This window comes from Condylura cristata, unplaced genomic scaffold, assembly GCF_000260355.1.
Source record: "Condylura cristata isolate star-nosed mole 26May11 unplaced genomic scaffold, ConCri1.0 scaffold00032, whole genome shotgun sequence".
Taxonomy (NCBI): domain Eukaryota; kingdom Metazoa; phylum Chordata; class Mammalia; order Eulipotyphla; family Talpidae; genus Condylura; species Condylura cristata.
In genome coordinates, this window is record NW_004567133.1 from 1,842,365 (window position 1) to 1,867,088 (window position 24,724).

Consider the following 24,724-nt stretch of genomic DNA (forward strand, 5'->3'; position numbering starts at 1 on the left):
TCAACGTGATCAGCATCCCCCTGATACAGACAGGAGCTCAGAGGCATAGCAGTAGCGCGGTGGGCCCTGAGCTGAGCCTTGTGATGGCAGGATTCGAGGTTCAGTTGGTGTCAGAGCAGCGTTCACCTCAGAGGTGGGCAATGTGAGGACACAGGCTGCAGCCGGTAGAGGCGGAACCACTCAGCACCAGGCACCTCCTTACCAGCTCCAGCTCCGAGGAATGGGGAGAGCGGCTGGGCTGCTGTGCTTCAGTCTTCCTTCTTGAAAACCGGCAGTAATGATAGCACAACCTCACAAGATTGAATTTGAAAAGCCACAAAGTGCTATACAGACACTAAACATTAGAACTGATGATCTACTTGGGAAAGAATCAAGATTTTTACTTAAGTGAGAAGAACCTAATAGATATTTACATATGACCTTCCATTCTCATTTTCTTCCAGAGTATTTAGTGGTCCAGGGTGACCTGGGAGTCTCAGGGAGGCAGCCCTGGCTGTAATGCAGAGGGCTCTTTCTATTCCCTGTGCAGCTCTGAGTGCTCCATTTACACGCGTCTTGCCAAGCTGAAACGCGGAGGTTACTGTGAGATGACCAGCACGTCACCTTCCGTGGGAGGGAATTTTCACACATACACTTTGATCTGAGTCATGACTTGTATTTTTTCCAGATAGAACATCCATTGTCGACCCTCCTGAAGACCTAGTCGTGATTAAGGGGACCACCGCCACCCTGCGCTGTGGAGCCATTCATGACCCCCGGATTTCTCTCCGGTCAGCTCAGTCAATTAGCGTTTGTGGTTCATTACTATTCTGTGAGCTTAGGAAGTGAGGCTGAGACAAGAAGGAAGAATTTTAGGAACTTTGATTTCAGCCACAGATCCCTGATTACAGCATCTTACAGTCGTGGGCTCCATCATTAATCACACAAATCCCATTTTCGACTCCAGCCTTATGTATTATTTACAGTGAGCTATGTTCCACTTCATGACTTCAATACAGCTTTTCATGATTTTTCTGCCAAGGTTAATACACTATCTGTAAAACGTACTTGTCAGAGGCTGATACTTAATGAGAGAAAAATCCAGAGGGATCGAATAGGATTTCAGTAGTGTTTGTACTCGGTCTGTGCTAATACTCCAGAGGGGTTTTCTCTCCTCCAAAGATGGTTTCATTGTGAAATGGAAAGTGAGGGAGGCCTGGCATGGAAGGAAGGCAGCCAGTTATCTGACATATCGGGTGAAGAAGGGAACCTGGAGATTCACAAAGAAATTGTAACGTATTGCCTTTGTTTCAGTTCTGACTGGAAAGGCAGCAACGATAAATATAACACTCTGGGTGAATGGGTGGCAGCAAACACAGGTGCTGTCCATGGTGAGCATCTTCCATAAAAGCTGCTACTTTCAGAAAAGATTTCAGAATTTGCCTTAGCAATGAATCTACAGAGATACAGCCATGCTAGTGTTTTCACACTGGCCTTAGCCCAAAAGGCCTGCAGTCTGCCAAATGGATAGAATCAAGATGCCTTCCTTCTTCTGGAACATTTGGCTCTGAGCAGAGGGAGATGGCTGTTGATGCATACATCATTAGCTGAATCCAGAGACTAAGCTGTCCTCTCCCTGTTCTTGGGCAGATGTTTGGCAAATCTTGAACTTCCTATCTCCACCTGTCTCTCTGGAGTTTGCAGAACTCAAAACCAAGTTCATTTTAGTTACAAGAATGTGGGATGCAAAACAAATGAACAAAAACTGATAAGTAGAAGGCTACCTGGAGAATCCTTGGAGGCTGTCTTCAAGTCAGTTCTCGTGCCTAGAAAAGGATCCATTCATTTCTAAATGACTTGGGACTATGACTCAAAAGAGGAACCGAGGACAATTAAGACTGGTTTTCTGCTACTCTGAGAGCTCAGAAATAATACCCTGGGATCTTGGTGTTTTCCTTGTAACTTTTTAAGTGTGATAATTAAACAGAGAAAATTAGAGCCTCCTTCATGAGAAGGAATTAGGTCACTCACTCTTGGGGTACCCCTGGGACCAGAGTTTCTCTGCCCCCAGAAAGCTCAGGTCTTCAGTGACTGTCTCAGCCGATTTCTGTACCTCAAAACCTCCTTGTAGAATCAAGCATTTTCTGTCTCTACATTGGGGTAATTTCGATTTGTAAATATCTGCATTTTGCATAGTAGGCCTCCGTTAAAGAACTCCATCCATTTTGGAACTTTAATCAAATTATTTTGGAGAAGAAAGCCAGCTCTTCCCATCCAGCCAGTAGTAAGGAGTGGCCCCGCTCACTGAAGTCTAGAGGCTGGATGAGCACTTAAGTGACTCCACATTTGAAAAGGAAAATGTGCTAAAATTTTCATAAATAAAGTAAACCAAGAAAGAAATGCAACGGTAAGGGCAGAGTACAGGATGGTTGGGTTTTTAAGAGAACATGGTTTGGGGTGTGATCTATTTTTTTTTTAAAGTTAGCGATTCCACTCTGGGATGTTTTAAGCAATCATTGACAGTCAGCCCTGCCATACCATTGTCCTCAGAGAATTCCTGGGGCAGGAATGTTAGATTCAGTTTTAGTGGGTGGGTGCACTTCCTGTCTTTAAACTCAAAGGCCTGATAACTATTTCAGTTACCTTCATTGTCCTGTTTTTAACTTCAGTATCTACTTTTGAATTATGAGCAAGCTATCTGGTTGCTGTTTTAAAGATATAATTCACATATCATAAAATTCATACTTTGACAAGAGCACAGTTGAATGGTTTTTAGACTCACGGGTCTCAGTTGTTTGCTTCTTAATAGTCAGGGAAGGATCAGAGGCCAAGATCCTAAATTAAGACTCTGCTTGGCCTACAGCTATGTCTGGAAGAAGGACCGCGTGGCCCTCACCCCATCTAGCAGCTCCAGAATTGTGGTGGAGAAAGACGGGGCCCTCCTCATTAGCCAGACCTGGTCAGGTGACATCGGAGACTACACCTGTGAAATTATCTCCCCGGGTGGGAATGACTCCAGGACCGCCCGTCTGGAAGTGATGTGAGTATGGCACGGTCACGGTCGCCTGGCTATGCATGGTGACAGCCAGCCCTGGTGCAAGTCACCATCACCTAACATGGGCGTCATCCAAGCTGGGTCCCTGGTCAACAGGCAGAGGTTTCTGCCTTATGTACACCCAACAGGGCTCTGTTGTAACCTCTGAAATGGTTTAGATGATTTGCTAATGAGGTTTCCTCCTCAGTGACCCCTGGTATTATATGCTCTCCCCCCGCCCCCCATCCACACCATATTGGAGTAGGTTCTGTTCACCACACCACAGGCAAGAAATAGAAAGTCATTTTTTCATGGAATGCCCATCAGAGCTTCTGCTCAGTCAGAAATGTCAGGGTCAGCCCGCTAAGAGGAGCCCTACCTGTGAAAGTCCACCAGCCTGCAAGTTGAAGTTAGTACAAACGCCTCTCTGTGGTAAACAGATACTTTCCATTAAGTCTTTTGAAATCCTGGAAATAGCAGGCAGCTGCCCATTACTCCACTCTGCACCTGGCTGGGCACAAGGAGGCCCAGGCAGGAGACCATCGATCTCTTCTGTCTTCTGCTCTCTGCCACGACTCCCTCTGTCCATAGACAGGAGACTGAAAAGCCTGCTGACAACTTTTACTTTTCTGACATATATTTATTTGCTTTTAAAAGTGGTGCCCTTCCAGATATTCCCTGGGCACATGCTGACAAAAGCGAAACCTGAAAATCAAGAAGGAGGGCAGAGCCATCCGTTGTCAGGGCAGCCAGCTCCAGTGGCCCCCGGCTGACACGGGACATGCTGGGCCATTAGAAAAGGCAATTTTCAGAGATTTTTCTCACTGGACTCTGCCCACCTGGACCCAGGAAGGATTTTATAGACAACAATCTTCCCCTAAAAATAGAACTGGAACACTTGGAATACAGGGCCATGTCTCCTTTGTCTTTGAACCTCTAGACTCTGATCAAGGGGATTAACATTTAAAAGAAAGAAAGAAACACTTGCTAAGTACTAAACACGTGGCTCCTGTATTCGTGGCCGGTGTGCACGTGCACACACGGGTGGATGAGGAGACTAACTCCTGTCTGCTGGCCCCTCTTTGTGCTGCTTTGTGCTGCTTTGGCTGGCTCAAGCCTGTGGTGTGTCTTCAGTGCCTGCAGGAAGCCCATCCTCCCAGTTGGTCTCTTTCAAGGAGGAGCCCTGGGAACACAGGTCACCCTCCTTAGGACTGAAAAGAGCGAGCATCCCTGCAGCCATTGAAGACCTGGCATTGGGGCTCCTGGCGCTGCCAGGCTGCTGCCCGAAGACCCCGGCTTTGTGGGTGTGCCTGCAAGGGCCAGAGCCTCTCTCCCTGCCTTCAGCATTTGCCTGCTGACCCTGGGGCCGTTCTTTCTGGCCCCCGCTGGGCCCCTTCCGTGACACCTCAGCCACCTGCTCCTCCACTGCTTGCCTTGTTTTAAACCATCTTTCGCAGCGCGCCCCTCCCATCCAGCTTTCAGGATTGCGTCCTGCTCTGGGGCACCAGGAGGTCTCTCTCCTATGAGCTTCCCACACCTGCTGCCATCTTGTCCCAGTATGGCTCATACAGGTGGAAGTGCCTGTTTTACTGTTCCTTCCCCTACCAAAGTAGAAGCATCTAGATGGCACCGTTTGGCTTTTGTGTGCTTGACTGTGTTTGGTTTCCCAGTAAGTGCTCAAAAAATAAGTCAGTTGTTTGAATGCATAAATGAACGTGCATGTGCTACATACCTTTGGGATTCTCCTGATTCAGGACAGTTCCTGAACTTCCCTTCTGCTCGCAGACACCGGACTTCCCCTCATAATCAAACAAATGGCTCGGATCACACTGTTGAGAACCAGATACCCAGCACCCCAAGCTCTTGTTCAGTCCGGTGCTCTGCCCTTTCTCCCTTCCATTTCTCTTGTTAGGACTTTTTTAATGTTAATAATATTGGACTACATGACCAGTGAATCTATATAGTCCATTGTGCTATTCACATTTTTAAACTACCATTGAGGACCCTCAGATCATCCATCATTGGTACCAAATAAATGCTAGCGTTTCATAAAGACTCTGTCAGCAGTAGCAAATTGCATACTTCCAACATGGTGCATTCTTTTTGTTCTGCACAGTTTTTATGTTCTGCTGATTTACATATCTTCCCTACTATTTGTTTATTTGATTCCTCTAAGTAAAATACATTTTTCAGCAAATGTTGCTGCATCCATAAAATAATAGGCTTTCTGTAATGGCAAAACACCTCATCTCTAAATATAGAAATATTTGCAGATTTGTAGTTCAAACCAATTTAGGTGCAACTGGTTACAAAGCCGATTTGGAGACAGTTGTTCCTTGTGAATTGTTAGTGTAATAAACACTCCACTCTTCCAAATCTGAATGAATTGGGGACGTTGCAGGTTATAGTGTGGTGTGTCTTCAGCTCCAAATAGGTCTTAACTCTCTGACATCAGTAATGACAGTAGTAATGATAATAACAATAACTCACGATTGCAGGGCATTTTGTGGCTCTCAGAAAAGTTTCAGATCTAGCTCAGTAACATTTCTATGATTTACTCAGATAACAAAAAAGAAAAAATCTCATATCGCAGAAGTAACTGAGAGGTACTCGTGGCTGAACAGTGTCCTTCAAAAGAGCCTGAAAGCCCACTTCCCCTGCCTCCCCACTTCAGTTAAAAGCTGCTTTATTAAATATAGAAATTAGGAGCATTAGAAGTGGGCTTTTCAAAAGCGGATCCTTCATTGACTTGCTCTCAGGTTTGTTTGCTCCGTGCTGGGTACTTCTGTGCTCTCGGTGTGAGCCTGGCTGGAGGGAGGGCATCCCTGCCGTGCAGGAAAGGTGACAGCTTCCCAGAGTCTGGCCTGGAGGCCCTCCCACCTCTTGCCAATGTCATGACTTTGGACAGGTGACTTCTCTTCCAACCTCTGTTATCTTACCTGGACATGCTCTCATGTACTTTGGAAAGCTGTCAGGAGGCCTGGATGACAGCATGTTTGTGAATCCTGGCATGGGACCTAGCTTAGGTGGATACTCATTCAGCCACAGCTCTTATTATTCCTTACCTCCTGATTTTTTTTTTTTTTAAAGTGGTCTTCCTCCGTTCAACAACAGCACCTCCCCCACACCAGCACCAGTAAGTTTCCTTTTTATCACGCCTCACATTTGACCATATTTATGACCCTCTGACACACAAGGTAAACCTGTTCACTGCTGTGCCGTCGATGTCTGGAATAGGCTAGGTTCCCCATTAATATCTGCATAAGCTTCACCCCACCTACCAGGTTAAAATGGTTTGGGTATTTTGTGCATTTGTGTATTTTTACCCCCTCTCCAAGACGAGAAGCCACTACAATTCTAGGAATTCCAAATCGACTCCTGGAAATGAATAGCACATAGCTCATAGTTACACAGGTCCTCAGTTGTGTTACTTGTGTTTCTTACTAGTTTGCTGATGTCTTTAGGGAAGGAGCTGGTTCTGGGATAACTCCATCCCCCCAAACAACTTCCTGTATTGAACACCCCAGAGGGACCAGGTTCCTCAGGCTTTGTGGATTGATTAATTGTTAATCATTTAAAGACTCAATTAGCATTACATCTCCCTTTCTGAGATCAGAGACTAATTCTTTTGAGCCTAAAGTAGAGAAAAAAACTAATTTACAGAGCCCACTTGAAGACCAAACCCTGGAGCAGGGGGAGTGGTTTCTTTCAATGAAACTACCTCTGACAAAGCCATAATAAGGAGTGAACAATTTAATACCCTTTCTCGAGAGTTATCAGGTCCCCTCATCTTCTTCTTCAGACTGAAGTCAAAGAAGATGGGTTTGACCAAATTGTCATTTGTGCATTAAAGGGGCAATGTCTTTTTATATAGAAAAATACTTCTCTGATCCTCTTCTGCAGGAGCAATTCCCCCCTAAAGCCACAATTTTACCAATTGCTTTCTCTTGAGTCTTTCTCCAAGCTGTTTTTCTCAAACACACCTTCCTTAATCTCTTCCTCTACAGTGCTGGGTCGGTTGTTAATTTCTGATATTATTGTGGTGTAATTTGCCTGATGGTGATTTCTCCCCTCTTTAAATTACAAAGTGACTCAGCACTGGGCTTGATTCCCACTGTTCTGCCACCCACTTTCCTTGGTCACCCTGTCTGCATATTACTGTCTGTGAGTCATTCTGCTGATCATTTATCTCCTTTCAAACTTGGCAGAGAAATGCCAAGACACAATCTATCCCCATTAGATAAGATTCTCTGAAATAGACTCAGAATAAATTAAAGCCTCCTCTATCAGTTATTGATGAGTTAGTCAAATATTTTACAGAGTTTAGTTTTCTAGATAACCAAAACTTAACATTTGAAGAAACGGTTTGTTTCCAGCGTAATTTAAACAGTTCTTAGCGCTGTTGAGCAGAGGCTATGAACACAAGAGATGGAGGGGATTTTCGTAAGGGTCATGCTGGGGCCCTGGGTGCGGTGTCCCAAGGTTCTCGACTTCTAAGCAGGTAAGAATTCAGCAGGAGTCAGCACAGGGGAGTGAGGGAGGAGGCTTCTGTGGCGACAGTGCCTCGGCGAGCTGTGGGCACATTCACAGTGGCACCCGGTCTCCAGGCTGCTGGTATAAACACATCCTTATTTTGAGGGGTGGGGGCTCCCACAGGGGAGCCGTTTTTGTTTAGCAGATTGGAATAGTGATTTGGGGCCGGTTTTGTTTATCAAAGCACCATGCCCCCAGTCTCCTGCTAGTTAAAATAGGACAAGTTTTACAACTAGTGGCACCAGGTGTGAAGATAAACTAGTAGGGTTTGAATCACTTTGTTCTGGAATCTGCAGAGCTGTCTTTCAGAAATACCCCCATGGGAGGAGTAGGGAGCTTTAGGCTTTGTGCTACATTCCTGTCCTACCTCAGTAGAAGCCAGACCTAGGAAAGGATCTAAACTTCCTTGCAACTCTGAGCCTGTGGTATGTGTCAATGTCACATTTTGCACTGAGCCCTCATACTGAGTGGCGGTGAGTCACTGAAGCCTTTGTTGGACACAAGGCATGTGTGAGGGCTACTGTTTCTAGAAGCGGCAGCCAGTGATGCCTTCTTCACCCCTGGCCTTGCAGGTCGCAATTCATCCACATATCTCGAAGCTACTTTGTTCTAAGTCTTTTTTTCCTTTAAGTGTTTAAAAAAAATCTTTTCATCCCTCCATCTCAGGCTTCTGGATACCACTTTGCTGTCTAGTTTGCACCCACTTCCAGCTGGCTGTGGCCTTCTCTTTGGTTGCTTTGATCTCCTAGAAAGAGGGAAACGAGAAACCAGTCTTTCTAGAATCACATCCGAGTGAGAATCAGCATGCTCGAAGGACAGAGGGATTGAACATGAGCATATCCTGGGCTTCATGAGCTAGTAGCCGAATGAGTGATTCTAGGCAAGTCCTGTGAATTTGACAGCCTTTAAAGCCTCCAACCCAAGAGAAGAGCTGCCTGCTCACCTGAAGAGTGGTTGTTTCCGAGTGTGTGCTCAATTTAGGCTAAGAGAAGCATGCCTGGAAATCCACTGTGAGAACACCCATCTTTTCCCAGCTGTGGGAAGGGTGAACTTTTAGAGGTTAGAATTAGATCCAGTATAACCTACTCTAGGCCACTGGAGAAAGTATGCAAAGATGTGGTGGTTCCTCATGAGTCACGGCTGATCCTTCCTTTTGTCCATCACAGCCTTGCCCATTCACTTCTATCTCCTGCCCAGTTCACACATCCTCCAGGACGAGGATGGCCATTTTGCCATCTGGCCCAACCTAGCTGAATGACCCCAGCTTATTCCCCATGTCTTCTCTCAGACCTCTGCTGTATGCCAGCCATGGCTGCCTGGCCCCTTCAAAGCCCAGCTCATCATTTGCCTAATAGTCTGTCCTCCCTCCTATTATATTTTGTTCAGTCCCTTGGGGCCCTTTCTAATCAGCTGCTCTTGGGGTCCCAGTTTCCACTCTAAACAGTCCATTTCAATGAGACACCCCAGGAATTTTGATGGTCTCACCCATGCCCTTAGCAAGCTATGTTATCCTTCCAGTGTAGCCCAAGTGGCAATGAGCAGACTAGTTGGAACTCTGAGAGGACGGGTAGCGGCTGGGCTGAGGGCCGGTCCACTGATGGAGCAGAGGGCTTGGTGTTAAGGTCATCTCTGAGGTAAGAGTTAGTGACTGGATGCATGTGGATGGGTGGATGGCAGATGAAGTGGAGATTCCTGAATGTAACCGCTGGCTGCGGTGAAGGAAGGGCCAATAAGTACCTGGGTTGGAGGTAGAATGATTTCTGACTTGTGGCCAAGCCCCAGAGATGAGTCCTCTGAACTGTTTCACTGGAACTGCTTTCTCCCCACAGTGAAATGCCGGGCTCTCCCCGGCTCTGTGCTGCACGGGTCTTCTCAGGTTCTCACAGGGTCTGCGTCTGCTTCCAGAGCCTCTCCTCCCAACCCTGAGATCGGACCGTGGGAGCTAGCAAGGAGCCTCCCTAAAGTCCAAAGTGGCCTGGGACAAAAATTAGCTTCTTCACTCTTCTAAACTAACATTCATCATGTCAGAAAACTCTTAGGAAAGTCTTTACGGTGCAATTCTGCTACTAACTACCTGGAGTTGCCCAGACCCCACAGGCAGAGGACACTGTCCATAGCCAAACTGTCCTTCCTTCGGACACCAGCCACAAGCTCCAGACTTCCCAGGCCACCCAGACTTCTGACGGACTCATTTAAATTTGGGGCTCCCCACCATCCTGACAGGTTCAGTAATTTCTAGAATGACTCACAGAATCCAAATAAGTGCTACCCTTACAGTTTCAGTTTTATTGTGAAGGACTAAACTGAGGACCAGACAAATGAAGAGATGTGGGGGGTGGGTCCCAAACAGGAAACCCCCCTGTCTTCAGGGAGAGGTCTGATTACCAACCAGGAGGCACACCTGCGTTCTCACTGCGGTGTCGGTGGTAAGTTGGATCACTGGCCACGGGGCTGGGCTCAGCCTCTAGCCCCCTCCCCTCCACCCAGGAGCTCAGAAAGCGGGTGTCTGTGGTTCAGTGCCCAACTCTCTAGTCATACAACAGACTTGTCTAGCCCTTTCCTAGAATTATTTTGGGCCCCACTTATGTGACCTTGTTGGTTTAAACTCAGGTGAGGTCCGAGGGGGCCCACTGAGAGTAGCAAAGACAATCCTGTCACTCAGGAAATTCCAAAGGTTTAGAGGCCCTATCCAGGGAGTCAGGACAAAAGCCAGGCAAGTTCTGTGTTATACCACAGTCTTTCTTGAACATATTTATATGCGCTTATTCTTAGACTGTTCTCACATAAGAATACTACAACACTTCTGTTTGGTTTCAGACAAAACTAAGTTAGCTTGGAAAAAAAATGAGAGAAGTAGAACAGATATTTTTATCCTGTTATTTCCTTCACTTTGGTCTTCATTAGAAATCTTGAGATTTAGTTATTGGAGGAATCAAATAGAAATAGCTGCTCTTTTCTGATTTAAAATTTAATTCACAATTAAAGAGAAAGCAAGGCAATATTTCAGGCTCAAGATTATTCTTTATTGTACTCATTTAAAGTCATAGTGTACATTAGAAATATTAGTTTGTTTCTAAACGGTGTGCCTGGGTTAGAGAAAGCTATGTTTCTTCGGTAGCTGCAAGCACATAACAATTTAAGAAATTCCAAAGTCTAATGAGTACAGTTTTTAAATTAAAAGTATCAAGTATAATTATGGCTTTTTATTCTGACCTACGTGGGTCAGCAGTAGTTGAAGTCCAAGAGAAACCAAGCACTAGTTAGTGGAGGAAAAGGGCAGTTCTCAGCACCCCTTGCCCTGGCACTGCCAGGGTGCCAATGGAAGGTAGTCATCCCTAATGGCCACAAAACAGGGCCCTGCTCCCAGAATCATGAGCTGGAAAGGTTAAATACAGGATTCAAGCAGCTTCTGACTTAAGGTTGGGGACTTACTGTGCTGGTGGGAACTACCGAGTGGGAGCTTGAGGCATTGCCACTAGTTCGGGCCTGTGAGGACCTTCCCTATTAGTAACTTCTTTTCAGAATTTATTTACTTTACTTGCGTTTCCATTTTATAGCCTTGCCGATAAGTTATTTATTATTTCCACAGGGTTTTAGTTAGCGTTTTCACCACATTTCCCTGTCAGTACTGCTCCTAAATTTCCATTATCTAACAGAGGGCAAAACAATGTAACCTCATGCTGTCAATAAATGAGGTAACTAAGTTGTCTGCGAATACGTATGGGTATTTGGGCTGGTAACTCCAAATGCTAGCTTTGGAAACAAACATTGCATCATATGTCCCAGGCCTTTCCTGTTTATGCGCTTGCTACATGTCTGTTTACTGCTTCTAGTTGTACAAACAAATTGTTGACCACATTTTCTCAATGAAATAATATCCTGTATAAAAAACGGCAATCCCCCCTGGATTTAGATGGCAATGCCGTTAGTTGTGTCAATACCTTTGGGAGGTACTTTAGAGAACAAAATAACATTGTGAATGGTGCAGGACTTCTTGGGGGGAGGGAGAAGAGATAGTATTTGAGTTTGGGGCATATGTTATGTTCTCTACTCTATACACATTACAGGTCAGGGCTGTGCAATGTAAGAACCCAGACTAACCATCAATTCTGATGTGCATTTTTTTTTCCTTTTTATCTTTTTTTAAATCCAAGTGAACTACCTCATTCGCCTCAGAACCTCCTGGCCAGTCTGAATTCCTCCCACAGCCACACTGTGGTGCTTTCTTGGGTTCGACCCTTTGATGGAAACAGCCCTGTTCTTTATTACATTGTGGAGCTGTCTGAAAACAGTAAGTAGCAAAGAAAATTGTCGCCATGGACAATAATCAGATCTCTTTCGTATTCTTAATGTCTGTAACCTTTACTTCTGGCTCAGACCCAAAACAACCAGTAAAAAGTTATGATGCTTTATGGGGTTTCAAATGATAAGCACAGCTCACTATAGAAAGAATAAAAGGAGATGTGGCAGCCTGGAGGAGAAAGAAGTGACTAGTTGGGGGGCCTGCTGCAGGAGCCTGTCTGTTGGGATAAAGGCCCCAGGTGGCTGACCAAAGCAAAGATCCTAGGTTATCATTACCCCCACTTGGTTGGAGAAGTCCACAATGTTAGCAGTTAACATCTAGATGTTTCCTTTGATTCAAACATATGTGTCCTTACTTTCTTCCCCTTCCTCAGCCCCTCAGCAGCAGTTAGTATATCACTGAAGCCCTCCTTTAGCAGACATTTTCTTTCTTGGATTTCCTCCAACCTCGCTAGCCAATCCTACCTCCTTTCGCCTGCTGACCACAGGACATGCCCTTCTTTGTCCACTGGCTCACTCCTCTCTGCCCTCCCAGAACTTCTTCCTGGGAAACCATGTGGCTGTAAGCGCTTGTTTTCTTTGAAAGCATATCTTGCTTTGTAAGTCTTGACCCAGACCCTCAGGTCATACATTTTACTTTACCTCTTTACTTAGTTGTCTCAAGAATTCTCAAACTTAATTCCATCAAAATCTGGCTTTGGACTACTTCTTGGCCCTAGTACTGTGCTTGCTCATTACTGTGGCCATTTGAATTTCATGTTAGCATCCTATGGCTTCTTTGTTGCTCAAGTTAGAAGCCCAGGAGCAGAGCCTGGCCCCTTCTTCACTCTCCTGTGTTCTGCCTACCTTCAGCTTGTCAGTAGTCATGCCAAATGGGGTTCCAGGACTTTGCTGGAATCTACTCCCTGGCCCAGGCCACCATTATCTCTGACTAGGGCAGTGGCAATAGCCCTTAGCTGGCCCCTAGTCTCTGCTCATCTCATTCCAAAATGTGCTTTACACAAGTAGAATATTTCTCTTCATCAAATATGATTGGGCCCTACTTCCCTGGTGAGGCTCCTCCTGCACCTAACACCGAACCCTGCCTCCTCTGTCTCATGCAGCCCACCTCCCACCTGCCAACCCCAGGTGACCCTGCTCCTTACACCCAGCTTGTGCCAGCCATACTGGTTTCATAGCAGCTCCCTGGATGCTGGACAGGTCACTTCATTTCTCGGAGATCTGTTCACAGGGCTGGGTCATCCTCCATGATCACCCATACTTCCCCCCACAGGCTGGCCGGCACTGCCCCTCAACCAAGTCCCTGGTATCATGAAAGGCTGTTGAATGTCCATGTCCTAGGCTTCTAAATGGTCACCCATAGCTTCAGTTTAGAGCCCTTTCAGAATGGCCCCTTGTGCAGGTGCGTGTTCCCCTTCCTGGGAACCGCACTGACAGTTATTGCCTTTCAGGGGCAGGTGTGTGTGGAAACCAGTCTGCATGCTGACATTCGACTTAGTTTTAGCTCAGTAGCTCTGATCAATGAAAGAAATCATTGATTTATTTCAATTACGTTCCTGAGAAGATAAGGTGTCACATGCCATATGGCCTATCAGTAAAACAAAGTTTGATAGCGATGTATACAGAGAGAGTGTGACAGAAGGAAAGTTCTTACCTTTAGAATTCTGACATTGACAGCTGCCACTGGGTGGCCATCTCCTCGTGATAGCCAGTGTGTTTATTCATCCATATATGGCAATCACTACAACTGGGCAGGCATTCTGAAATAAGTCCCTCAAGCTGGGTTCAAATTATAGACTTAGATGGTCTTCTAAAGGAGAAATTTTCTACCTTCCCTAGTTTACATAAAATAAGGCATTGTTTCAAACTCCACCAGTTATTTTCTCGACAAGTTGTGTGACTGATTGGTTCCTCCAGACATCTTGACAAAACAAAACAGAGATGTTTACACATAAGTGTAATATTTCCGTCCATCTACCCAGCACTAAATCTTGATTGGGCCTCTGCTCCATACCAGGCACCTTGCTGAGTGTAAAGACACAGAGATGAGATGATCACTCTCCGTTCTGCACCCTGGAGATGATCAGACAGGTCACTTCATGCCACATAATGTGCTCCTGTTGTGGTGCAAATGCAGGGTGTGGTGTGGTGAGTGAGGGGCCAGTGTGAGATGAATCAGAGCAAGCCTGGCGCCTGGTAGAAACAGCAGCTTCTAATGTGACTAGCACTGGGGACACTGAGCCAGTATATGGCCGGGGGTATGTGGTGGTGTCGGCCTGGGAACCCTCTCGTCCCCCAGCTAAAGTGCTGCTTTCCTTTTCTTCCTTGAGCTGAGTCCCATCATGCCCTTATGTATGCTGACTCCATTGTGCAATAGTACTGGTTATGGTGCCCATCTTTCAGCAGGGCCACTGTGATGCCAACAGCATGCCTGGCACATATTGGACAATGCTGCCGCTGCCCGGGTGTGTCACTGCACTGAAGGTGCCTGCGTACATCAGTAGTCCCTCATAACCTCTGGCTCTCCTGCTGGCCCTGTCTGGACCTGGCAGAGATTCCCAACTCTTGTCCCTTCAGAACCTCTCCTGTCGAAGAACTTAGAGTAGATTACACCATGTATTATTTTTATTATTATTATTACTGTACAAAGTTCTATTACTACGGAAGGATTTTGGAGTGGGAAAGATGGCAGTCTCCAAGCTGGTCCTGATTTGAATGGTACAAAATAAGTCTGTGGTTTTTCCCAAATCATCCCACACTGCTATCAGTCAATTAGTTGCATGTCTTCTGCCACAGCAAATAGGAAAACCAAATGATCTGGTTTTAATTTTTATTAGGGACTAGCACCCTTAAGAAGCAATTGAGCATGCTGGCTAATTATGGTCAGAAAGAGCAGCTTAGTGGCAAGTACACTAAAATGAAAATTATATTTGGTCTATACTCAGCTGTGCAAAGTGGCCAGTTCTAAATACGTCCGTCCAACAGGCTCATTCATCCAGCTACTTGGACTACCCTGCAGCCAGCCCCTCCTGGCAGGCCGATTAGGATGCTGTTCTCCTGGAAGCCGTGTGTCCTACAGGGCCAAGCTGGCATCCGTGAGCGGCGGAGGCAAGCGCTTTGTAACACCTGCCCTCATGACACGCCAGCCTTTTCAATAAAGCCACCTCAGAGTTTCTATGGAGCAGAGCTCTGGAGCTTGAACTGAGCCTTTGTTATGCACTTGACTGGAGTCAAACCCTTTATGGAAAAACACGCCTGCTCCTCCACAGGGAACCTGTAGTTGTCTCTCTGTGAAGTGCGATAGTTCTCTCATCCCAGTGCCTCTGTGGTAAGCCCGGGGCTCAGAGAGGGGCGGCAGAGGCAGGGTTCAAGGTGTAAGACTGGCAGGGTGGGGAGTGCAGAGGGTGGCAGGAAGGGGGACCTCGGGCTTCCTCTGTTGGAGAGGATGGCACTTCTTGATGACTTGGTAGCAAGGAACCTAGAAATGAGCTGAAAAAATTCTGTTGAAGAGTGAAAGCATTTGGCTCCCTCTCTAAAATGGACTTTGACTTTGGTCAAGAATATATATATATATATGTATATATATATATATATACATATATATATATATATAATATTATGATCATGATCACATGGAGAGAGACTGCTAGAAAAATTGGTGAAAGACTTTGAGGTGAACCAAAAAGCTCATCGAGCACATTCTTTAGGGGCTGTCTGATGCCAGAGGAGCCTGCACTTACTGTTTTTGAGCTATGGTACAATTCTGTGTATTGGAGAAAACAACAGTATAAGAATAATACCTGCTCACAAAAGTGCCAATGTATTATGTCCTGTTTATAAGCGGTTCTTACAGCAGTTGGATCTTGCTCTGTAGATAATGACCAGTTAGCATCTATTTTTAAATTCATCCCTGATTATTAATACATGTGTGTTATTCAAATTCTCTTTTGATACAGTTGTAGCATCTTACTAGTTTTTTCATTAATTAATGAGTTAACTAAAATCTTTGTCAACTGTTAATTTTCATAGTTAGACGAGAACCACATTTTTTTTAAGATTTATTTTTTAATGCATACAGAACTGGGGTACAGGGGTGGTGAGAGTATTCATCAGACAGAAGAGGGAGCAGAACAGGCAGATCAATGAAGTACACTGCTGAGGGGAGCAACGGGCGGGTCAGGAGAGGTCTGCCAGGCCATGTGGATCACCTCTGGGGCAGGGATCGAACTAATGCTGAAGTGGCTTTAGCTTCTTAGTGCTGTGGTTTAACCTGCTGCACCACCAGGGAGGGCTGAGAACCACATTTTACTTCTTAAAAAATTTATATTTTAATAGGAGTGAACTGACATCATGCATGCAGATTGCTCGTGTGAGGCAATTGTCAATCCTTGTATCTCAATCTAATTCTCAAACTGAGTGCTTGGCCTGTTTTCCATAAGTTGCATTAAAATATCTCACTGCTAAGAGAGAATAATGGCAACCTCTTACCACTTAGAAAGACTATGTCTTTCCCATGGATTTTTTTTTTAAGTCTTAGCATATGTCTCCTGGTAAGGTCTTGCTAGTAACAAGCCTACTATATGAAAAATTCAAAATATTTCATTCTTTTGCTTTTACTATTAGTTTTTAATGGCTATTGAGTGCTCATCATTGTGGGTTTTATACATTGTACCTTATTTAAATTTAATTAAAATATAAAATAACTTTATAGTGTTTTATTATTAAAGTTATTCACATTCTGTAATAAAATATCTAGAAATTACTTAAAGCACAAAGAATAAAAACAATCATGCAGCCCCCGTGTGTTAAGCTGACCTTCCACCTTGTCCCTGGCGGCTCCCACCCCACTCCAGGTCTTGGCCCCATGGCCTCATCCTTCTTGCCCCCCATCTTCATGCTCCCCCTCTCTCCTGGACCCTTCTACCTCCACAGCAATGATCTCCTCCTCCTCCGCATCTCTCATTCATTCCAACTACTCATCTTTCTTATTCTTTATTTATGGGACTTTTTTCGCTAACTTGTTTCAAAACTTCACTTCCAATCCCATTCCTATGATGTTGGTATGGGGTTTTCTCACCCAATTTACTGGTCTCCTTCCCCTACCTGCTTTCCCTAGTGATCTCAGATAGTTCACCCCCATGGTTCACACTTTACCCACACACTACAGCTCTCTTATGTGTGCTTCCAACCTAGAGCACTCCCGAGTCTCAGAGTCATGTAGACATTTGGTTACATGACTCTGAGCTTGGGTTCATCAAGCTCTGACTGCCAAAACAGAACTCATCATCTTATCCCCCCAAAGTTGCTCCTTTTCCAAGTTAAGAACATAGAAGTCATTCTTGCTTCCTTGCCATTCCCTACCCTCCACAAATAAATCAATACATTCTGTTGGTTCTACCTATTACACTTTCATGGAATCCATTATTTCTCTCTAATCCTGCAACCATTGCCCCTGACTACCACCCCATCACACTAATCCGACCTTCATCAAACCACCCGTGAGAACTTTCTAAAACACACCCCGAGCCAAGTGAACGTGCTCCCCTGATTGAAACCTGTCAGAGACTCTTCAGAGAAGGCATCACTGGGACTGGGCGTTGAGCCTCTATGATCACCTTTGGCACCCTCAAGTTGTTTGCTTTTGCTTCAAACATAGCCTGCACTATGTCTTTGGCCCATCTTGTAGCCAGACTGGTAGACCAGATGCCTCCCTATCTAGAAATTCTCATTACCTAAAGAATAGATTATGCTGACTTAGTCACGTGATATTTTATAGCGTCATTTATCATTTGACCACCACCTGCTTCTCCAGATTTATCTCCTGCCATTCATGCTTTATTTTTCATGCATCCTCAACTAGGCCTCACTCCTAGTTCTCTGAAAACACCAGGTAGTCAGTACCACTGCACCTTTCCTCAGCATGTCTGGGAATTGTCTCCCCTTTGCCACCCTCTGTGTTTGATCAGCTCCTTGGTAGTTTCTCCTCTGTGCGTTGCCTCTGGGAGGCGCTGTCCCGCTCCCCTTCCCTAGGAGGCGTGTTCCCAGCCTCCTCCTGTAGAGGGCACTCTCTCCAGGATCCTTCTCCGGAGTATGGAGCAGGGGCTCAGTTGCAGTGCTGAATGAACTACCCGACTGGGCCTGGGGCCCTGCAAAGGTGGGATATGGACGCTAATGAAAATTCTAGATGGAAACGTAATAATGTAAGTTTGTAAAGATAACCTCGTATGTTTTTATTTGGAAGATTTATGGTTCTGGGTTTTATGTTCAGGTCTTATAGTGTTTTACTTTGCATTTCTTTGATTACTGGTACTGTTGAAGTCATTTTTCCAAGTTGGTTGGTTTTTTGTATTCCCTCTGCTATAATTTGTCTATTTCCTTTCTCCCGTTTTTCTATCAAAGCCGAAGGGTTTCTTCTGTCACTTGTAACAAGTTGTTTATCAATTTGCTTTTTACCCTTAATTTTTGTGTATTACTTCTTGACATATGGAAGTGCTTGATTTTTATGCAGTTGAGCCTATTGAGAATTTACTTTATGATTTCTTTCATTACTCTCATTTGAATATTTTAATATTATCAAACATAAAATACATATTCTTATAAATTTTCATCGTGTTTTTAAAGTTTATTTTAATGCTTTTAGCTCTAATTTATCTGCTATTTACATTTGTTGAGGATTCTGACATGACATTTTATTGTTTCCAAATGACCCCCATTTTCCCAGTATGATGTATTGAATAATACATTTGTTTGCTAATGTTTCTGTTTAATATATGAATGGGACCTGTATATATAAAAGTCTGTTTGCAGTTTATTTGGTTTATTGGTTGTCTGTGTTTTTTTTTCCTACCATATTTACAGTAATTTAATTATTTTAATTCCAAAATGTGTCTAAAACTGATAAAGCGGGTATCCTCACCTTTTCAGAATTGTGTTACTTCTTGTCACCTGTGTATTGTTCCAGAAAAAAAAATTTGAATTATTTTGTTAAGTTTCAAAGGTAATCCCATTGACTTTTAGACCATATTAAATCAAATTTAATAAATCATATTAAATTAGAACTAACTTCTTTGTAATTCTGTTTTTCCATCCACAAAAATATTTTTTTCCATTTTTATATTGCTTAGAACTATGCTTTTTTGTTAATGTTATCCTAAGATGTTTCTTATTACTACTATAAATAGAATTTTCTTTCTTTTTCATCTTCTGACTAGTTATTGCTAGAATATAGGACAGTTATTGATGCCTAAATATTTATTTTCTACTCAGTCACTTATTTTCTTCTTATAGTGATTTTTTTCAGTTGAACCTCTTAGTTTCATGACAACCATAGCTTTTCCATGTAGTAAAAGTTTCTTTTTTGTGTGTTTATATCTTACTAGGTTGTTCAGGATGGAGATAAGTAATAATTGGTGCAATAGAGTCTCTCATTATTTATTCTCTGATCTCCATGGAATGTCTGCCAGAATTTTACTCTATGTATGATACTGATTTTTTTTTGTTTTTATTGAAGTGTATTTTGCATATAATGAAATGCATAGATCTTAAATGAGGTCTGGCAGGTGTAGACACCCATGTAGCCTACCCCTCACGCAAGATACAAAACACTTTCAGCATTCCAGCCTTCCAGAAAGTTCCCTTGTGTCTCTTTCCAGTCAGTGATCCTCCTTAAAGGCAAACCCTCTTCCTGCTTGTCTCCATAGATTAGCTTTTGCCTGTTCTTTAACTTCATATAAATGAATGATTTGCAAAGCAATTTTTCAATATATGATACATTCCTTCTGTTGTTCATTCATGGGCAGTAGTATATAAAAAAATATGTGTAGATATAAAAAAATATGTAGGGAAATGTCTTCCTTTTTTTTTTTTTTTTTTTTTTTTTTTTTTTAAAGATTTATTTATTTATTCATACAGAACTGGGGTACAGGCCAGAGGCTCAGGGGCGGCGAGAGGCTTCACCAGAGACAGAGTGGGGAGCAGAACAGGCAGATCGACGAAGTACACTGCTGAGGGGAGCAGCGGGCGGGTCAGGAGAGGTCTGGCTCGCCATGTGGTCTCCTCCGGGGCAGGCGGCAGGCGGGAATCGAACTCATGCAGAAGTGGCTTCAGATTCTCAGTGCTGTGCTCCAACCCGCTGCGCCACCAGGGAGGGCCGGGAAATGTCTTCCTTTTAAGCAAATTATTCTTAAAATAACTAAACATTCAGTTTAGCAAGACCCTACAGTTTATGCAATAGAGTTCAGCCTATGACCATCCTACTGGTCTGGCGTGAAGTCCTGGGGTCCTGCCCTCCAGAAGGACCTAGCACCATCATGTCAAGGTCCTGAGGCTCCATCTTGAAATCAATGTAATTTTTCTTACTTGAAAAAGAAGCGCTGTCTTCTACAGTGTCTTATATCATGTTTACCTATGTCTTTTTTTTTTCATTATTTTTCTAAGGGTGTGCTAAAAATTATATTAAGTTGGAAGAACATTTCTGTATCCTCTGCATCACTGACTGTCTCTCAGTATGGAGATATCCTTACAGTAGTGTCTCTGCTACCAAGGGATGCCTGTTTCTCTCCAAGGACTTAGCAACTTCCTTCTGAAACTTTGCCATCCAAGGTGTTGCTTTTCCCCCTTGGTTGCCACAAAGCCCAAAGCTAAACTGAGTGCTTCACTGAAGTACCCAAGTCATTTAGGTGCTTAGAGCATCTCTTTGTCATCTTCTCCTTAGTGATTTTGGATTTATGTTTTCATTTCCTTACAATTACATACACATTTTTCACTTTAGAAGGTTTCATAAATCCTCTTAGGAAGTAAGAGATGGATCTCTCTCTGTCTCTCTCACACACATATACACATGTACACACATACACCCCAAACACACACATACACACACACACACACACACATCAGATCAGTTATTGAGCAAGGGTGAGCACAGCTCACACTGGTAGAGCCCCTGGCGGTGGAGGCTAAGCAGCTCTGAGGGTCACAGGCTGTGGCAAGTGTCGGGAGCAAGGGCCATGTGGAAGAAGGGTGGTTACCTGAGTTGTGATTGAATTTCCCAAGAAGGAAGGGGCCCAAAGTGTCTGAGCACCCCCGAACTAGACCTGGGAATGGCAATCTACTGAGACTCCATGGTCTAGACAGATCATCTGTCAGCCTGAGTGGAGCATGCTGAGCTGGAGATGATGTTTTGGGGTTCAGGTAGCAACATCGTAAGGGTAGTTTGTAGAACATTCTACAGCTGCAGCTCTCTTGAAAGGACTTACTAATGATCTAAAGCTTGCTTTTGAAGAACATCCTCTGAGGCCTGCTGCCTTCCCAAACCATCTTCTAAGCACCTTTGGGGCGGCAGGTAAAGTCCCTTCCTGCACAAGGATCACCTCTGCACGTGGGGCTGGCCTTTCTTGTCCTAACAGAGCATCTGCTCGTGTGCCGAACCCTCATGTCTTGCATCTGCTCTCCGTGAGCTCATTTGCTCCTGTATGAAAGCTGCTCCTGACTGTCACTGCACAATATGTTAAACGTCTTCATCCCTGCTCACTATTATGTACTTAAAAGCTGACGGGCTTTGTGCTGTTTGGCTTGCCAGAATGGCAAAGAGACTTTGTTCTTTATGCTTCAAATCGTTTTAATGCTGTCTTTGAAACATATCTCACACAGGTATTTTCTAATAGCCTCAGAGTTGTTAGGAACTATTTTATGTTTTAGCTCATTTTTCTTTGGGCTTTTGCATATTGAGCCTCACATTAATAGTATTTGCTTCCATTTTAAGATCCATCCAGGAAGATAGCGTATTTCAAAGATATTTATGAGAGGAAGATCACTGCTGTGTTACAAGCCCAGAAACGAGTGAAGGGGGAGGGCTACAGGCTTTCTCCCCCTTAGCTGCCCCTGGTTAAGATGAAGAGATGGGCAGAGAACCTCAGGTGGCCCCCACGTGCCCTGCCAGCCCTCACTTTCCAGAGGGCCTTCCTCCAGCCTGTCCCACAGAGGGACGTTACTTCCGATGCAGGTATCCCCATCCGGGACCCCTCCGCGCGGGGCTCACCCCCGCCGGCATCACCAGAAGTTAGCTTTTGCCCAAAGCTGACTCCTGCATGACTGGGACTCGCCTCAGCCCCATTTCCCACCTCTGTGGCCTGTTTGCTCCTTTTGCGGGGGCCCCACACCCACACTCTTCCTGCCAGTGCACATCTCCCCGTGGGCCCAAGTCTAGGCGCCTGTGGTGTCTTCCCCACAGCTCGGGAGCCCCCAGCCCTCCCCTGTGAATGTGCCCCAAAGCCTGTCCTCAGCTTCACTTTGGCCTTGTTCCTGAGCGGGAATTTCATTCACGTCTGTATGTAGTCCTTCATTCTCAAGGCGATGCGGGGCATTTTAGCTCTAACCCCAGAGGCTTTATTGTTTTTCTAAAGATCTATGTAACAAACAAGGCCCTCCCGGAGAAGGACATGCAGCTGTTTTTAACTGTCCAGTCTTTGCTGTTCAGTTTTAAGTAGAAAATCCCTAGTACTTCTTGCGCCTTCTTGCTTTCCTGTGAAATTCTCTGACCAGTAAAGAACTCCTGCCTCAGGCATCCCAGTGGCTTGTGGCCAGGGACTCCTGTGACTTCAGTCATCTCCTAGGGTTACCCAGAGTGGGTTTGAGTTACATTCTTTAAAATTGTGTTTCCATTCGCTCATTTTAGATGTGTTTAATACTTGATAGGGTCATGTTTATCTGGAAGGCAAGAAGACTGCAGAACACACAGAATCTTCAGCACCAGCCCGCTCAATATTTTACAAAAGCCCCTCTCCTCCCAGGCCACACCAACCCACTCACTGACAGGCCTCTTTTTTCTTACTCGATATTTTATTTTAGAACAGCTTTAGGTTTGCAGGATCATTCCTTCACCCTTAGCTAATGTCCCCCATTATGAACATCCTGGTCCATCTGTTAGTTTGTATGTCCACAAGCTCTCCACTACCTTTTCTCCTGTTCTCCTGGTACAGAGGCTAGAATGTTTGTCTTGCTTTATGTCTCCAGCCCTGGATTTGGTTAGTGACTTCGTTAAGGTCTCATCTCATAGGTCCCAGAGTCTTCTTCATTGCCTGGAGCTGCATTAACTTCAGTTCAGCTTTTGATGTTATTTTCCTGGACTGTGTGTGGGTCAGTTCTTCCTGCATATACTGGCACTTCCTACTGAAGCTCCTGCAGAGACACAGGGTCCCGCTACTTCCTGAGAGGGATGCTGACCCTTCTGCCAGTCTAGGAGTTGGACACCTGTGAGTTTTGGGAGACGCTATTTAAACTCCCAGAGTCTTAGTTTCCTGTCTGGAAAAGGGGACCATAGCCCTCCCAAGAGGCTCCAGGTACACAGGCACTTCCAGATCACGGCTGCTGTGCAGACATTAGGCATTAGTTATATTAATGGGCCTCCTGGCATTTAAGAAAGTTTTCTTTGAAAAAGCATTTTCCTTCCTTAGGTACTTTTAATTGAGGAAATGGGTAATGCTTTTTTATTGGAATAAGCTTTAGTACATTTGCAAAGATTAACCACCACTAGCTTTTAAACAACAGATAGCGTGGAGGAGAATTAACTCCGCCTGGACTCTGGATGCTCGTAGCTCGGAAGATTAGTGACGGCCATTTGTACAGCAGAGGTTTGTAGAATAGCCTGACTGCGAAAGTCCGGACTTCCTTGTCTTCTGTCTGGTCTTCTAGATCAGAGGAGTGAGAGGTATCCCTGAAGAGGAGGGGAAAACTGTTTAAAACTTTATGGGATGCTTTCTTTTATCAAAAAAATCCTCCAACACCCCATCCCCCAAGACAAGCAGCCTGTAGTATTCTTCTGTGAGGACTGGGAGAAGAATGTTTTAAAGGGATTTTGCTTATTGATTGTCAGGAGCAGAAATTACTCTTTAAATTTTAACAGTTCTCAGCAAGCTTGAAATTCAGAAGCCTGTGAATGAGCTAATCCTTCCCAAACCACTTTTTTTTTTTTCATTTTTGCTACAAATCAGAGTGCCCGTGGGATGGATCGGATTCATTTGTATTAGTTTTCAGTTTAATCTCTCTTCTTGCCAGATCTTTTATCTTTTAGTAAGAGGGGAAAAAAGGAATAAAGAATTCTGTAGATGCATCCAGAGGGCTAAAAGTATAGAGTGGATTAATGGACCCTGTTGTCAAATCAAACGGGGCGGCAGATCCTGCTGCTGGACTTAGGCACTTCCAAGAGCTGTAGAGGCACTGAATGGACAAATGGTGGCCAGTCACGGGCTGAGGTGGGAGGGAGGCACTGAGTCAGGAAAGGCAACTTCTGGGCCCTCTCTGCCACTTTCTTCCTCAGTTAACAGCTTCCGTCAGTTGATTTGAACACTGACCTTTCAACATTGTTTCCTGTGGAAATTGCTGTGGCCACTCAGCACCTGGCAGAGAGGTGAGCTGTTTGTTTACAGACACAGAGAGCTGCATGGAGACAGGGGTGGGAGACAAGCTTGTTGAGCACTCTAGCAGTTAGGGTACACGTAGGCCACTGGGCAGCCTCCGATTAGAATAATAAAGGAGGGAGCTTTCCAGGGGGAATTTTACAAAGGTGTGGGCTGAAGGAAATCCCAGGATCCCAGGGCTGGCAGCAGCCCAGCTGGCACCACCTGTGACCTGCAGGAACAAGGGGCTGCCAGGCTGAGTGCAGAGCTCCCCCAGGAAGAGAGCAGGCAGTTAGGTGGAGGATGCCAGCCTTGGGGCGGGACCCCGTCCCTGTCATGGCAGGTTCCCCAGAGCACAAAGAGGATGGGAGTGGCTCTGGGAATCAGGTATGTCCAAGCACACACCAGGCTCGCTGGGCCAAGCTGGACACAGCAATCCACATTCCCTTATTTCATACTCATGGAAGTCTCAGCGGTTTTATTT

General features: G+C 44.8%; 1 protein-coding gene across 3 annotated transcripts in view; it reads left to right on the forward strand.

Annotated features, from left to right (window-relative positions):
• Nucleotides 1-24,724, forward strand: part of SDK1 (sidekick cell adhesion molecule 1) — a 450,881-nt gene that overhangs the window by 257,178 nt on the left and 168,979 nt on the right. For all 3 annotated transcript variants that reach the window (XM_012731947.1, XM_012731948.1, XM_012731946.1), the window contains exons 11-13: nucleotides 668-770; nucleotides 2,843-3,019; nucleotides 11,701-11,837. In XM_012731947.1, the coding sequence (XP_012587401.1) occupies nucleotides 668-770; nucleotides 2,843-3,019; nucleotides 11,701-11,837 (417 nt within the window). The remainder of the gene's footprint in view (nucleotides 1-667; nucleotides 771-2,842; nucleotides 3,020-11,700; nucleotides 11,838-24,724) is intronic.